General features: G+C 50.0%; 1 protein-coding gene across 12 annotated transcripts in view; it reads right to left on the reverse strand.

Annotated features, from left to right (window-relative positions):
* KCNQ2 (potassium voltage-gated channel subfamily Q member 2) overlaps positions 1 to 13,660 on the reverse strand; it is a 62,770-nt gene that overhangs the window by 24,828 nt on the left and 24,282 nt on the right. For all 12 annotated transcript variants that reach the window (XR_008376450.1, XM_053573595.1, XM_053573605.1 and 9 more), the window contains exons 5-8: positions 12,510 to 12,635; positions 11,073 to 11,183; positions 10,135 to 10,230; positions 620 to 714 (exon numbers count right to left, since the gene is read on the reverse strand). Coding sequence is in view for 11 of the 12 variants with exons in the window: in XM_053573595.1 (XP_053429570.1) it covers positions 620 to 714; positions 10,135 to 10,230; positions 11,073 to 11,183; positions 12,510 to 12,635 (428 nt within the window). In the remaining variant the exon portion in view is untranslated. The remainder of the gene's footprint in view (positions 1 to 619; positions 715 to 10,134; positions 10,231 to 11,072; positions 11,184 to 12,509; positions 12,636 to 13,660) is intronic.

Below are 13,660 nucleotides of genomic sequence, written 5' to 3' on the forward strand. Positions count from 1 at the left end.
CTTGTAGAACAAGAACCCTTGAAAGCTTCCCTCTGACCACAGGGGCTCAAGGGCCTGCTGGTGCTGCCTCTCCTCTGCCCACACAGAGGCACTTTCTGAGTCCCCTTCTCTTCTGCAGCCCAGGGGCTGCTGGGGTGTCTGTGCTCTATCCTGTCGGAGGGGCTCCAGGGACCCTCAGGATAACACAGGTCTCCTGTGCCCAGAGCCTCACTATACTCAGGTTCACTTTCCTTCCCCCACATAGAGATCCTGGTCCTGGCTGGAGGTCATAACTATCTATCCACTCTTGTAAAACCTGGCAGCTGAGGCCTCTGGGGAGGGGCGTGTCCTGGCGACACCCATGACACACCCGAGGCCCAGCCCAGGGAAAGGGAAAGCAGAGGGAGGGAAATGAAAGTGAAAAACAAAAACCGAACACAAAAAACAAAGAACAAAATTAATACTTTGAAATAAATCACACACAGAATCCTTTTGAAATATACATACATTTTAAAGAAAAAAATCAATTGATCAAAATAATGAACAACAAAAAAGGTTTTTTGTGTTGAAACAGATGAAAAATGGAAAATAAAATCGATGCAGTGGCAGCAGAGCAGGTAGGCAGTCCTGGCGCCGGTACCTGTACATGGGCACAGTAACGGTGCGCTCATAGTACTGCCACGTGGAGTGCAGATCCGTGCGTGACAGGTTGGTGGCGTAGAATCTCCAGGCGGCCTGAGGAGGGAGACAGGTGGGTCAGCGAGGGCCACCCTGCACCGTCAGGTCCCTACCCAACCCTACTCTACTGACAGGCAGGATTGCCAGATTGGTGGAGACAGTGGGACCACAACCTTGTAGGGTATGTGTTCTTGCCCTCCTCCCGCTACGGTCCTCACTGGATTTCATGCTGCACCACCAGGGCCAGATGCATCCATCCTCCCTGCCTGGTGGCCCAGCCAGGTGGGCTTCCCCAGTCAGGGCTGAAGGGACTCAGCATCGCAAGCCTGCAGCATACAATCTACTTGGCCTAGATTTCTGTCTTACACTTTTTTTTCCCTTTGGCACTCAAATGCACATAACATAAAATGCACAATTTTAACCATTTTAAAGTGTGCGTTGCAGTGGCGTCTCATCCTTTCGATGCTGTGCACCATCACCATGACCTGATTCCATGACTTGCTCATGGTCCCAAAGGACCCCCTGACACAGGAAGTGTCACTACCCACCCTCCTCTCCCCAAGCCCTGGCCAGTTCCCAGTAGTCCCTCTGGATTTCCCTGTCAGTGGAATCACACAGCACATGGCCTTCTCTCCTGGCTGCTCTCGCTGAGCATGTCCTCAGAGTTCATCCAGGTTGTGACAAGTAAAAGCATCGTTCTTTCTCATGGATACAGCATATCTTGTTGGCCTGATCATTCACTGATAACCATTTGGGTTGTTCCCACTTCTAGGCTATTATGAATAATGCTGCTAAGAAACTTGTGTATAGTTTTTGGCTGAAGACCTGTTTTCAATTATTTTGGAATGGAATGGAATTGGTGGGTCATATAAATCCATATTTAACTTTGAGGAACCACCAAACTGTTTTTCCACAGTGGCTGCATCATTTTACAATCCTACCAGCAATGTATAAAGGTTTAATTTCTTCACATCTTCACTAATACTTATTTCTCGTGTTTTTTTTTGGGGGGGGGGTTCTTTTTTTTGCAATTTTGGCCAGGGCCGGGCTTGAACTCTCCATCCCTGGTATCTGGGGCTGGCACCCTACTCCTTGAGCCACAGGTGCTTGCCCCTACCCTTTTTTTTTTTCTTTTTAATTTTAGCCATCCCAATGGATGAGAAGAGGTATCTTGCTAGGGACAAATGATATTGAACATCTTTTCATGTGCTTTTGGCCATTTTATCTCCTCTTTGGAGAGAGGTCTATACAAATCCTTTGCACAACAATCCTTTGGGTCCTTTGTACATTTGTTGCTGAGTTGTAAGAGTTCTTTATACATTCTGAATAACAAACGTGTAATGTATATGATTGGCAAATATTTTCTCCTGTTCGGTACATCACCTCAGGACTCTGCAGAGTCCCACTAGTAATAAGGCCCTCACGAGTTCAGCCCTTCAACCTTGGACTTGCCTCTAGAACTGTAAAGAAATTAATTTCTTTTCTTCATAAATTAGCCAGTCTCAGATATTCTGTTACAGCAAGCAACAGCAACAGAAAACAAAAACAAGTTATAAACCAAAAATATACTAGTATAAGCTTTCATATTTACCTAGGTATTTCCCCTTATGGTGTTCATATGGCTGGAGTTCAATCCAGTGCCCTTTAATTTCAGCCCAAAGAATTCCCTTTAACTTTTCTTAAAGAGCAAGCCTATTAGTAATGAATTCCTTCAGCCCTTGCTTACATGAGAATGTTTTAATTTCTCATTTATTTTTGAAAGAAAGTTTTGTCCGATACAGAGTTCTTGGTTGACAGGGTGTTTTCCTTTTTCCTTTCAAGTCTTCAAATATGTCATTCCACTGCCTTGTGGCCTCCATGTTTTCAGGTGAGAAATTTACTGTTAATCTTACTGAGAGTCCCTTGCATGTGAAGAATTGCTTCTCTCTTGCTGCTGTCAAGATTCTCTCTTTGAGTTTTAGCAGCTGATTATAATGTGTTTTGTGCAGATCTTTTTGTGTTTATACTAGTTGGAGTTTATTGAACTTCTTGTGTGTACAGATTGATGGCATTCATCAAATTGGGATGTTTTCAGCCATTATTTCTTCAAGAAAATATTCAAGAACATATTCTTTTTGTTCTTTTCTCTCTTCTTTCCTTTTAAGAATCTCATTATGCTAACATTGGCAAACTTCATGATGTCCTTCAGGTCTCTTAGGCTATGGTCATTTTTCTTCTTTTTCTTTCTGTTCCTCAGACTGAATAATTTCAACTGACCTATGTTTGAGTTTGCTACTTATTTCTGCTTCCTCAAGTATGCTGTTAAATTCCCTCTAGTGAATTTTTCATTTCAATTATTGTACCCTGGCCAGCCCATATACCGAGGGTGGTGGGTTCAAACCCGGCCCCAGCTGAACTGCAACAAAAAAATAGCCGGGTGTTATGGCGGGCGCCTGTAGTCCCAGCTACTTGGGAGACTGAGGCAAGAGAATTGCCTAAGCCAAGGAGTTGGAAGTTGCTGTGAGCATTGTGATGCCACCGCACTCTACTCAGGGCAATAAAGCGAGACTCTGTCTCTACCAAAAAAAAAGGCGGTGCCTATGGCTCAAAGGAGTAGGGCACTGGCCCCCATATGCTGGAGGTGGTGGGTTCAAACCCAGTCCTAGCCAAAAACTGCAAAAAAAAAAAAAAATCAATTATTGTACCCTTCAGCTCCAGAATTTCTCTTTATTGATATTCAATTTGGTGAGACATCATTCTCCTCATTTCCTTTCATTCTTTTCTTTTGAGCATATTTAAGACAGTTGTAGTCTTTATCTAGTAAGTTGAATGTCTGAAATTTCCTGAGGGAGAATTTCTATTCATTTCTTTTCTCCTGTGTGTGACCCACACTTTCTTATTTCTTTGCACGCCTCATAAATTTTTGTTGAAAACATTTTGAATACTATAATGTAGTAACTCTGAAAATCAGATTATCCTCCCTCCCCAGGGTTTTATTGCTGCATGTTGTTGGTTGCAGTTGTTTAGTGTCTTTCCTAAACTATTTATAAAGACTATATTCTTTGTCATGTGTGGTCACTGAAGTCTCTGTTCCATTAGGTTAACAGTTGGCTAGTGATTTAACAAAGGCTGGAACCAAAGAGGAAAAAAATACTCTTTCAGTCTTTACAGATTGGCTGTGTGCTGGGGCACCCCTTCAACACTTACCCAGGCTTGTTATCACTTTGTTTGTCCCTAACTTCTTGCTTACATGGAGCCTAAAGTTCAGCCTGGGATGAAAGCTTAGAGTCTTTTCCAGTAATCACTGAGCATGTGCCCAACTGTGGGCATATGTGTCGCCTTCCAGGTTCCTCAGTATGTGGGGGCATTGTCCTTTGTATCTCCTACTCTAGCCTCTTCTTTCCCAGGCCTTTTGATATGTTTCTTGTCCCACCTGCACCCCCTGCTCCAGGTAAATACTGTTGCTAACATATTTGCCTTTAAATGTTTTTGAAAAACACTGCCCGGAAGGTCATTCCAGCCATAAGAAAGTCCCAAAAGGTGGATGAAACAAAGGCAAATCCCTAAGCTGCACCCCCTGGGATCCCCCTTGAGAGGTCAAAACAAACAGCTATAATTCTTTGGGGACAGGATCCACATTATCCACTTGGACACCAGCAAGAACACCAGGCATGCCAGCCACCATCTCCACTGCTGCCACAGAGCTAGACATTTAAAACTCTCTTAATCAAACAAGCAGCTTGTCCTTCACTAAACATTTCCCTCATAGTTAAAAATTTGTATTAGGCTATGGAGTTAAAAAAAAAAAAAGTTGATTCTGTCATTTTTTTGCCAGCATAATCATGGCTTTAGTGGAGGGATGAGTTTGGAAGCTCTCTACTCTGCCGTCCTCAGTGACATCCCTGTTCTCTAAACTTTAATGTGGAACCTCACTATCAGCTTTGGGATCTGGAGTCCTGGGAGGCAGGTTTTGGGCCCTACCTCTTTATCATGAACCTTCTCACTCCCACCCACCTGTCACCCACCTCCTCAGCCTGGGCTGGATTCCTAACAGGCCACACGTCTGGCATGCTCCTACCTCCCCAGCAGCTCCGCTGTCTTGGCAGAGCCGTTCCTCTTCCTGGGTCTAAAGTGGGGGCCTCCCTTACATCTTCCCTAGGAGGCCCCATCCCCTCCCTCACATCTGTCTCAGGCTGGCCTTGCTCCTCAGCTCCAGACCCCTACATTCAAGGAAACTTTTTTTTTTTTTTTTGAGACTTTCTCACTTTGTTACCCTTGGTAGAGTGTTGTGGCCTCATAGCTCACAGCAACCTCAGACTCTTGGGCTCAAGTGATTCTCTTGCCTTGTGCTCCTGTGTAGCTGGGACTATAGGTGCCTGCCACAACACCCAGCTATTTTTTAGAGACGGGGTCTTACTCTTGCTCAGGCTGGTCTCAAATCCCTGAGCTCAGGCAATCCACCTGCCTCAGACTCCCAGAGTGCTAGAATTACAGGCATGAGCCTCTGTGCCCAGCCTTAGACCCCCATATTCAGCCCCCGCTTACACCTCTTGATGGCAACCTGGCTCTTCATGCTTTATGCATCCAAATCTGAGCTCATGAACCCCAACACCTGCCCCACCCCAAGCTTCTCCCTCTCAGCAAACAGCACTACTACCCATGCAGGAACTCAAGCCAGAAGCCCTGTCACCTCTGCCCCCCAGTCCTTGGGTCTGATACACACGGCCACACTCCTTCAGGCCCCCATTGTGACTCAGGACCAAGGTCAACCCAGAAAAGAGAGAGCACCCGGCAAACATAGGGCCCTCAGCAAGAAGCAGTTGTAATGCCTCCCCTCTCCATGTTGGGCTCAGGGCCCAACTCCAGGGGCTCTAGTGAGGCTGTCCATTCCCTTGGGCAGGGCCATCTGTTCTGGCAGGATCAAGTGCAAAAGCAGTGATGTCAAGGGTGCCCCAGGCACCCTGCTGTCCAGAAAGACAGAGACAACTCCTCAGAAGCCTTCAGGGCACAAAGGGCCTGGTTTCTCTTTGGGGGTCTCCCCTGTTAGCTTTTTCCTCTCTGGGGGCCATCACCCTCAGCCATGGGCCACGTAAGTGGCAATCCTCCTCACCCTTAGACCCAGGCAGCAAGGCTGCTGGGATCACCACCAGCCTCAACGCCAGTCCCAGATTCTGAAGGAAGATCAGCTTCTTGCAAAGGAAGGACGCTTTGACCAGCAACTTCACTGTTGAAACTGTCCTGGAACAGCCCATCAGACCCAGAGCATGGCCATCCTGCAGCCCCAGGAACAGCCACACCACCCACACAGGGAAACCTAAGCAGCCCTGTGTCCTGGCTGGAAAAGCAAACAGAGGGCGGGCCGGGCAGAACATGTCCTCCACTGGGTTGGACAAGGCACAGCCCTGCTGCCACTGCCATGCTGGGGGACAAGGTGGGCACCTCGCTGCAGCGCAGTCTGCATCCCTATGCCTCACAGACAGTGCACGTTGCATGGATTGGAGGTTTGTGGTGGTGTGTTTCCAGCACTGCAAGCTCACTCTACACCATAGTCCAGCAGTTCTTGCAGCATCTGGAACGTTTCTGTTGGATTACAATTACTTGTGTAATTGCTGTGGGTGCCGAGAACTGTGCCCATTTAAGATGGTGGACTTTGTGTGTCACTCCTTCACTGACCAACTGTCCCATCTCTCCCCCTCCTCAGGCCTTCCCAGTCCCTGAGATACAACAATATTGAAATTATGTCAATGATTTGGCCTCTAAGTGTTCATGTGAAAAGAAGAGTCGCAGGTCTGTCACTTTAAATCAAACCTAGCCATGACTAAGCTCAGAGTGGAAGGCATGCTGAAAGCTGAGAGATGCTGAAAAATAGGCCTCTTGTTCCAAATTGTTAGCCAAGCTGTGAAAGGAAAAGTTCCTGATAGAAATTAAAAGTGCTACTCCAGTGAACACTTGATACGAAATGATACGAAAGCAAAACAGCCTTATTGCTGATAGGGAGAAAGTTTTAGTGGTTTGGACAAAATCAAACCAGCCACAACATTCCTTTAAGCCAAAGCCTAATCTAGAGCCAGGCCCTGACTCTCTTCAATTCTATGAAGGCTGGGAGCTGGGAGGAAGCTACAGAGAAAAGTATGAAGTTAGCAGAGGCTGGTTCATGAGACTAAAGGAGAGAAGGCATCTCTACAACATGAAAGTGCGAAGGAGAGCGGCAGGTGCTGATGGAGAAACTGTAACAAGTTATGCAGACGATTTCCCTCGGAGAATTGACACCTATCAATAGATGTTCAGTACAGATGAAACACCTTTGCATTGGAAGAAGTTGCCAGGTAGGACTTTCATAGCTAGAGAGAAGTCTTCATATCCCTTGGTAGGGGCTAGTGAGTCTGGTGACTTGATGTTGAAGCCAGTGCTCATTTACCATTCCAAAAATCCTAGGATTGCTAAGAATTATGCTAAATATATCCTTCCTCTGCTCTGTAAGTAGAACAACAGAGTCTGAATGACAGCACAGCTTACTGAATGTTTTAAGCCCACTGTTGAGACCTACTGCTCAAGGGAAAAAAAGAAAGTCCTTTCAAATATCATGACTCCCTGACAACACACCTGGTCAGTGGGAGCCCTGATGGAGATGTGCAAGGAGACTGACGCTGTACAAGGACTAATACAACACCCATTCTGCAACTTATGGGTCAAAGAATAATTTCAGCTGCAAGTCTTATTAGTCTAGAAATACATTTTGTAAGGCTACAGCTACCACAGAGTGATTCTTCTGATGGATCTGGGAAAAGTGCGTTGAAAACCTTTGGAAAAGATCCACCATTGTAGATGCCATTCAGAGCACTAGTGACTCATGGGAGAAGGTCAAAATGTTGACATTAACAGGTGTTTGGTCTTACAAGTCAAACTCAGAAGACCAAACTGACTCCAGCCTCAGGGATGACTTTTAGGGGTTCGAAATTCCAGTGGGAGAAGTCATTGTAGAAACAGCAAGAGAACAAGGATTAGAAGTGAGGCCTGAAGATATATGTGCCTGGACTGCTGCAATCTTATGATCCAGCTGTAACAGACGGGGGGGGGGGGGGGCTTCTCGTGGACGAGCAAAGAAAGTGGTTTCTTGAAATAGAATTATGAAATTTACAGGCACTTGAATGAAATCAGTTTGTCATACCCAAGTGAAGTAGAGCCAGGAGAGCACAAATCTCTCCCTCAGGGCTGCGACAATTCAGATGAGAGGCTCTGGACAGAGCCCTGCCCAGGGACAGCACCACTACTGGCCGGACTCTGGCTCTGAGCCTGGGGAACCAGCACTCTCTGCAGACACTCCCGTCTCTGTCCCTTTCTCCTGTCAACTCCTCCCTTTGGTAGCAGATGCTCCCTGCCCCCTTCCCCTCCCCCTTCTCCCCTCCCCTCCCACCTTTCCCTCTCCTCCCCTCTCCCACTGCACCTGTGGTTCACTGTGCACCCAGGTCATACCCTCTTGTCTGTCTTCCAAATAGATTAAATCTACTTGGAGATATTCTTCCTCTAATTTTGTTTTGGTCAACAGAATCTAGCCCTAGTGAAGATGCTGTAAACCGTGTTGCAAGGACGACAAAGGATTTAGAATATGACATAGACAGGCTGAGAGAGCAGGGCAGGGTTTGAAAGGTCTGACTCCAAATGTGAACAAAGTCCTACTATGGGCAAAAGGCCACCAAATAGCATCCCCTGCTGCAGGGACATCCTTTATGAAAGGAAGAGCCAACTGATGCAACAAAGTTCAATGCTGTCTTATGATAAGACCTTCTCACGGCCACCACGACCACCCCAGCTTTCAGCAGCAACACCTTGATCAGGCAGCACCATTGAGACCCCCACCAGCCAATAGATGCCTGCTGGCAATCTTTACCAATAAAGTATTTTTAAATAAAGGTCTGTACATTTCTTTAGGCATGATGTACACGTAATAAAAAACGGAATAGTATGGACGTGACTTTTACAGACACTGGGAAGCCAGAAAGTCACATGATTTGTGTTTGCCATGTTCGCTTTATCACAGTGGTTTGGAACCGAGACTGCCACCCCTCCCTAGTGTGTCAGCACAGAGGACAGGGCTCTCCGGAAAGACGCTCAGGCCCAGGCAGGGGCAGGGAGGTCCCACGTGCTTGCTCTATGCTTTTCCTATGCCATTTTCACCATTAACTACACATACATGCACTCGCTTTTTAAAAATGATCAATTAATGGGGGCAGCACCTGTGGCTCAAAGGAGTAGGATGCCAGCCCCATATGCCGGAGGTGGCAGGTTCAAACACAGCCCCGGCCAAAAACTGCAAAAAACCCCCAAAAAAGTCAATAATGGAGTGAGATTTGGGGGCATTTTATTCTTTATACTCTGTAGCATTTTTTTAAATTTTTTTTTTAAATAGCCATTTGATGTTTTTATACTGAAAGATAAATACATGCATACACTAAAACAGGCTGCACCCTGGGCTAAAACCGTAAGAGCTACATCTCCTTTTTTTTTTTTTTCTTTTAATCTCCTTTTATGTGTTTTTTTCTCTTGTAAAGAAAGGCAGGAGGCCAGGTGTGGTGGCTCATGCCTGTAATCCTAGCACTCTGAGAAGCCCAGGTGGGTGAATTGCTTGAGTTCACCAGTTCAAGACCAGCCAGAGCAAAAAAGCAAGACCTCGGTCTCTACTAAAAATGGAAAAACTGAAGCAAGAGGATGGCTTGAGCCCAAGAGTTGGAGGTTGCTATGAGTTATGACATCACAGCACTCTACCCAGGGCTGCAGTTTGAGATTCTGTCTCAAAAATAAATAAATAAATAAAATAAAGAGAGGCAGGGACTTGCTCTGATGCCCAGGCACTGTCCACTCACAGGTGCAGCCTCAAATCCTGGTCTCAAGCCCATGACTAGCTGGAGCTGCAGTCATAGGCCACCACACCCTGCAAGACCCGTGTCTTTAAAACAAGAAACATGAGAGAGATCCCAGGCCACATCCAGCTATCAGTAAATCTTGGTCAGTTCCAAGTGTCTGGCAGGTCTGACTCTGGGCAGGCGTCCTGATGTTCTGTTCACTTCTGCAGCCTCAGGGATTACATGCTGGATGCCCCACTGACCCCCTGAACAGTGGGCCAAGTAAGGTCAGGGCACAACACGGTGGTCCACAGCCAGGCTGGGAGTTGACAGGTAGGGCTCAGCACCTGCTCTGCACCTGAGTGACCGTCTCTCCGAACCTCAGTCCTGACACAGGTGGCCTGGGATCTCTCTCATGTTTCTTGCCCACACAGGATGAGGGACACCATGTTGTGCAACTCAGTTTCTAAACACATGAATTTAGACATTCACACTCCCTGACATGTTCCTAAGGGAAACCAGGGCTGTGGCCCCATCCACAGACAAGGAGAAGCTGGAGATGGCCACACTCAGGCCACGGTTGGGCAGGCTCCACTGCTGAACAAGGTAGACAGGACAGGTTTTCCACTGGTCCCCAGGTGTGGGCACCTTGGCTCACCTGGATCAAGCCTGCTGCTGGGTTTCGTCTCTTCTCAAAGTGTTTCTGCCGATGCTGCTCCTGAACCTTCAGGGCAAAACCAGACCCCAGGATGCCCTGTAAAGCGTCAGGGTCAGGCCACATCCCAGGACCCACATCCATCCACTCTTCAGGTTCAGGCCATGTCCCAGGACCCACATCTATCCACTCTTCAGGGTCAGGCCACATCCCAGGACCCACAGCTCCCCACCCATTAGGGTCAGGCTACATTCCAGGACCCACATCTCCTCACCCATCAAGGGTCAGGCTACATCCTGGGACCCCAACCCCTTTCCAGCATATTCTGCTGCCTAGGGGCTCCACCTTCCCATTTCACTCTCCAATCACCTGGAGGCTAGACTGGGAGAAGCCCTTACTCTTAGGGTCAAGGAAACATCTGGTTTGCAGGTGATACAGCCGGACCCATGGTGGAACCCAGTTGTGTACACTTAAGTATCTGTGAGCCCTTGGGGAGGGGCCTGCTGTGAAGCAGCAGCAGCCTCACCCGTGGCCCTGCACCAACTGCCCATCTGTGCCCCAGTGCTGCAAGGTAGGGCTAGCAAAGGCCCTCCCTTTTGCTTGAAGTGGACGCTTGGTCCCATAAAGACCTGAGAAGGGCATATGTTACCAGATGGCAGTGCTGCAGCTGCTGAGACCCCACTGTGCAGCCCCGTTTTAAGTAGGGGCAGCTGCCAGTGGCCCAGAGGGCAGCCAGAAGCCATGCCAGACCCTAGCTTCAGAGGGGCATGGAGCCCTGGGGCCATTAGCTCGGGGCTCAGGCAGTGGGCCCTCTCCTGGGGACTGTGGACCCTGCTGAGAGCCTACTCCTGGCCCAGATTCCCCAGCAGATGGTGCCCACAGTAGCCTGTGAGGCCTCGTCTCCCACAAATGCAGGAAGGGGCACAGGGCACAGGACTCACTGCCGGGAGAGCAAAGAAGGAAACACCAATGAGGGTGAAGGTCGCTGCCAGGAGCCTCCCATTCCAGGTCTGCGGGTACTTGTCTCCATAGCCAATGGTTGTCAGGGTGATCTGTGGGATGGCAGGCTCCGGTCATACAAGGCAGGCTGGATGCTGGCCACCCACTCAGGGGCCTGGGCTGGGACAGACATGGGAGGACGCCTCCTCCAATACCACCTGCCCAGGGTTCAGTGAGGCCAGGGTCTGCGTGGCCGCCCTCCCTCCCTGCAGCCCAAGTCTGTCCTCGTCTGCTACACAGCGGAAGGCCCTATTCCCTTCTCACACCCAAGAGGACCAAGAGAGTAACAATGTGACTTTCACATGAGGGCATAACAGCTGAGACAGAGGGTCCCAAACACATGACCTTAGAAGCTGGGGAGCCAAAGGCATGTGAGGGACCCAGAGAAATGGGGTAGCGATGGAGAAGCTGTGCAGGGATCCCTGAAGGGAGTCACAGGCCAAGCCAGCAAAGAGGGCAGGGCTGGGGAGGCTGGCGCCTTCCAGCAAAGAGCCTGGCCTAGGAGGTGGCAGGAGGTGACAGGCCTGGCCCTGTGGTGGGGTGGCTCAGGAGAGATGGAAGAGACCACCACAGGGAGATGCAGCAGGGAGGGAGGGTGGGCTTCTCTGGTGCCGTGGGAAACCTGGGGAAATTTGTATTTAGAATTTCTCTTGAGTGGTAGATGAGTGGGACCCCAAGGCAGGATGCGTTTCCAGACAGCTCGACAGGACTTGAGGTTGGGGGTGGGCAAGCCAGAAGCAGGCACCCTACACCTAGTCCTGGGCAGGCGGGGACCTCACTACACTCCTGCCCACCAGAACAACCTGCACCACAGTCAGGAGGCTCAGGACAGGCTGCATGCACGGAGGTCCCTCCAAATGGGACCAAGAGGACAGGCCCTGGGGAGACAGGGCTTTAGATGGAGGGTCAAGATGTGAGTGTGGAGGCTAGCCCCTAGGTCAGGGAACATGACAGCAAGGCCAATGGTCCCCCACCCAGGGGGCACAGGATACCTCTCTGTAGATCCTGGAGTTTATCCCCAGGCTCTGAAGACATGTGCAAAGCAGGATGGACCAGCTCAGCCATGCCTGACCCACACCAGGGTCCCCAGGAAAGACTGGGTCACCTCCTCCTCCTTCTCCCCATGGTCCTGAGTAAACCAGGAATGGTCAAGGATGAAGGAAGATGGCCCACCATGGCCGAGCGCAGGCTGCCCCAGGCCACCTGCACAGCCATGGGCATCCACGATCACCCAGCCTCGGCAGCCACCTCTACTCTCCCCGAGGTCTCCTTCCAGGCCTTCTGGGCAGGACAAATGTCCTCAGGTCAGAGGGCAGGGGCGGGACAGGGGAAAAGACCTCCTCAGGGAAGGGAGGCTGACCCAAAGGACCAGTACTCACCAGGCCCCACCACAGTGCATCTGCATAGGTGTCGAAGTGGTCGTTCTCGCCTTTCTCCGCCAAGTACACCAGGAAGGAGGCCAAGATGAGGCAGAGGAAACCTATGTACCAGGCAGTGACCAGCTCCTGCCAGACAGGCGGGGCCACGTCACCACCACACCAAGGCCAGCCTGGCCCAGCATCCAGCCCAATCCTGCCCAAAAGAACACCAGGCCTGGCCAGCCCGGGGTGCCTGTCCTAGGCCCCCATCTCCAGGGCTTTGGGGAGACCCCTGGCTCCATGCACGGGGTCAGCAGGAGGGCTGGTACAGTAGCACAGGGAGGGGCCACTGGCTTTGTGGGCCCAGCCTTGGCAGCCCCTCACCCCTGCATCTCAGCCCTGGGGAACTGCAGCTAACCAGCACCCAGCGATCACCCAAGTTTGGAGAGCAACTGCCCCAGTGGCCAAAGGGCTGGACACTCTTGGAACTGTTTGGTCCCTCCCCAACCTCCCTGAGCCTCAAGGGAGTACTTGGAAAGAAGATGCCCACTCTAATCAGCATCCCAATACCCTGCAGTATCCAGGGAGGGAGAAGGGACTCTTGGGGGCTGCCACCTGCCACCAAAGCCACTACCACCTTCTACTGCTCCAGCAGGTAGAAAAATAGGGAGGGGCTGTTTGGTCAAATAAGACCACCCATGAGCAGCGTGGACTGACAACACAGCCTGGCAGAAAGGGGTTGAGACGCTGGGAGACCTGGTAGCCTCTGGAACATAGGACCTGTGGCCATAGCTATCCCATGGGTCCCCCGGCCAGCAGCCACCACAAGCCACAGCCTAAACAACTACCCAGGCAGGAGACTAGGGTGTATTGATTCAGGCACTAGAAATGCTGGAAATAAAACACCAAACCACAGAGTGAACAACCCTAAGGTGGGGCCCAAATGGACAGAGCTTTGCAGAAAAGAAGCTTTCTGGAGATAGAGACAAAGATGGCTCAAGTCATGGAGTGAACCACCAAGAAGAAAGGAGAGGGGCTCGTTCCCATCTGTCCAGGCCTCCCAGGCTAGGCCCCACCAGAGCACCTACTGACCCTTCATCCTGCAGCCCAGGACTCCAAGCAAGCCTGAGCCACCATCAGGGTGAGGGCTGAGCACAGGGCTCAGGAGGAGC

Source organism: Nycticebus coucang, chromosome 21 (genome assembly GCF_027406575.1).
Source record: "Nycticebus coucang isolate mNycCou1 chromosome 21, mNycCou1.pri, whole genome shotgun sequence".
Lineage (NCBI taxonomy): Eukaryota > Metazoa > Chordata > Mammalia > Primates > Lorisidae > Nycticebus > Nycticebus coucang.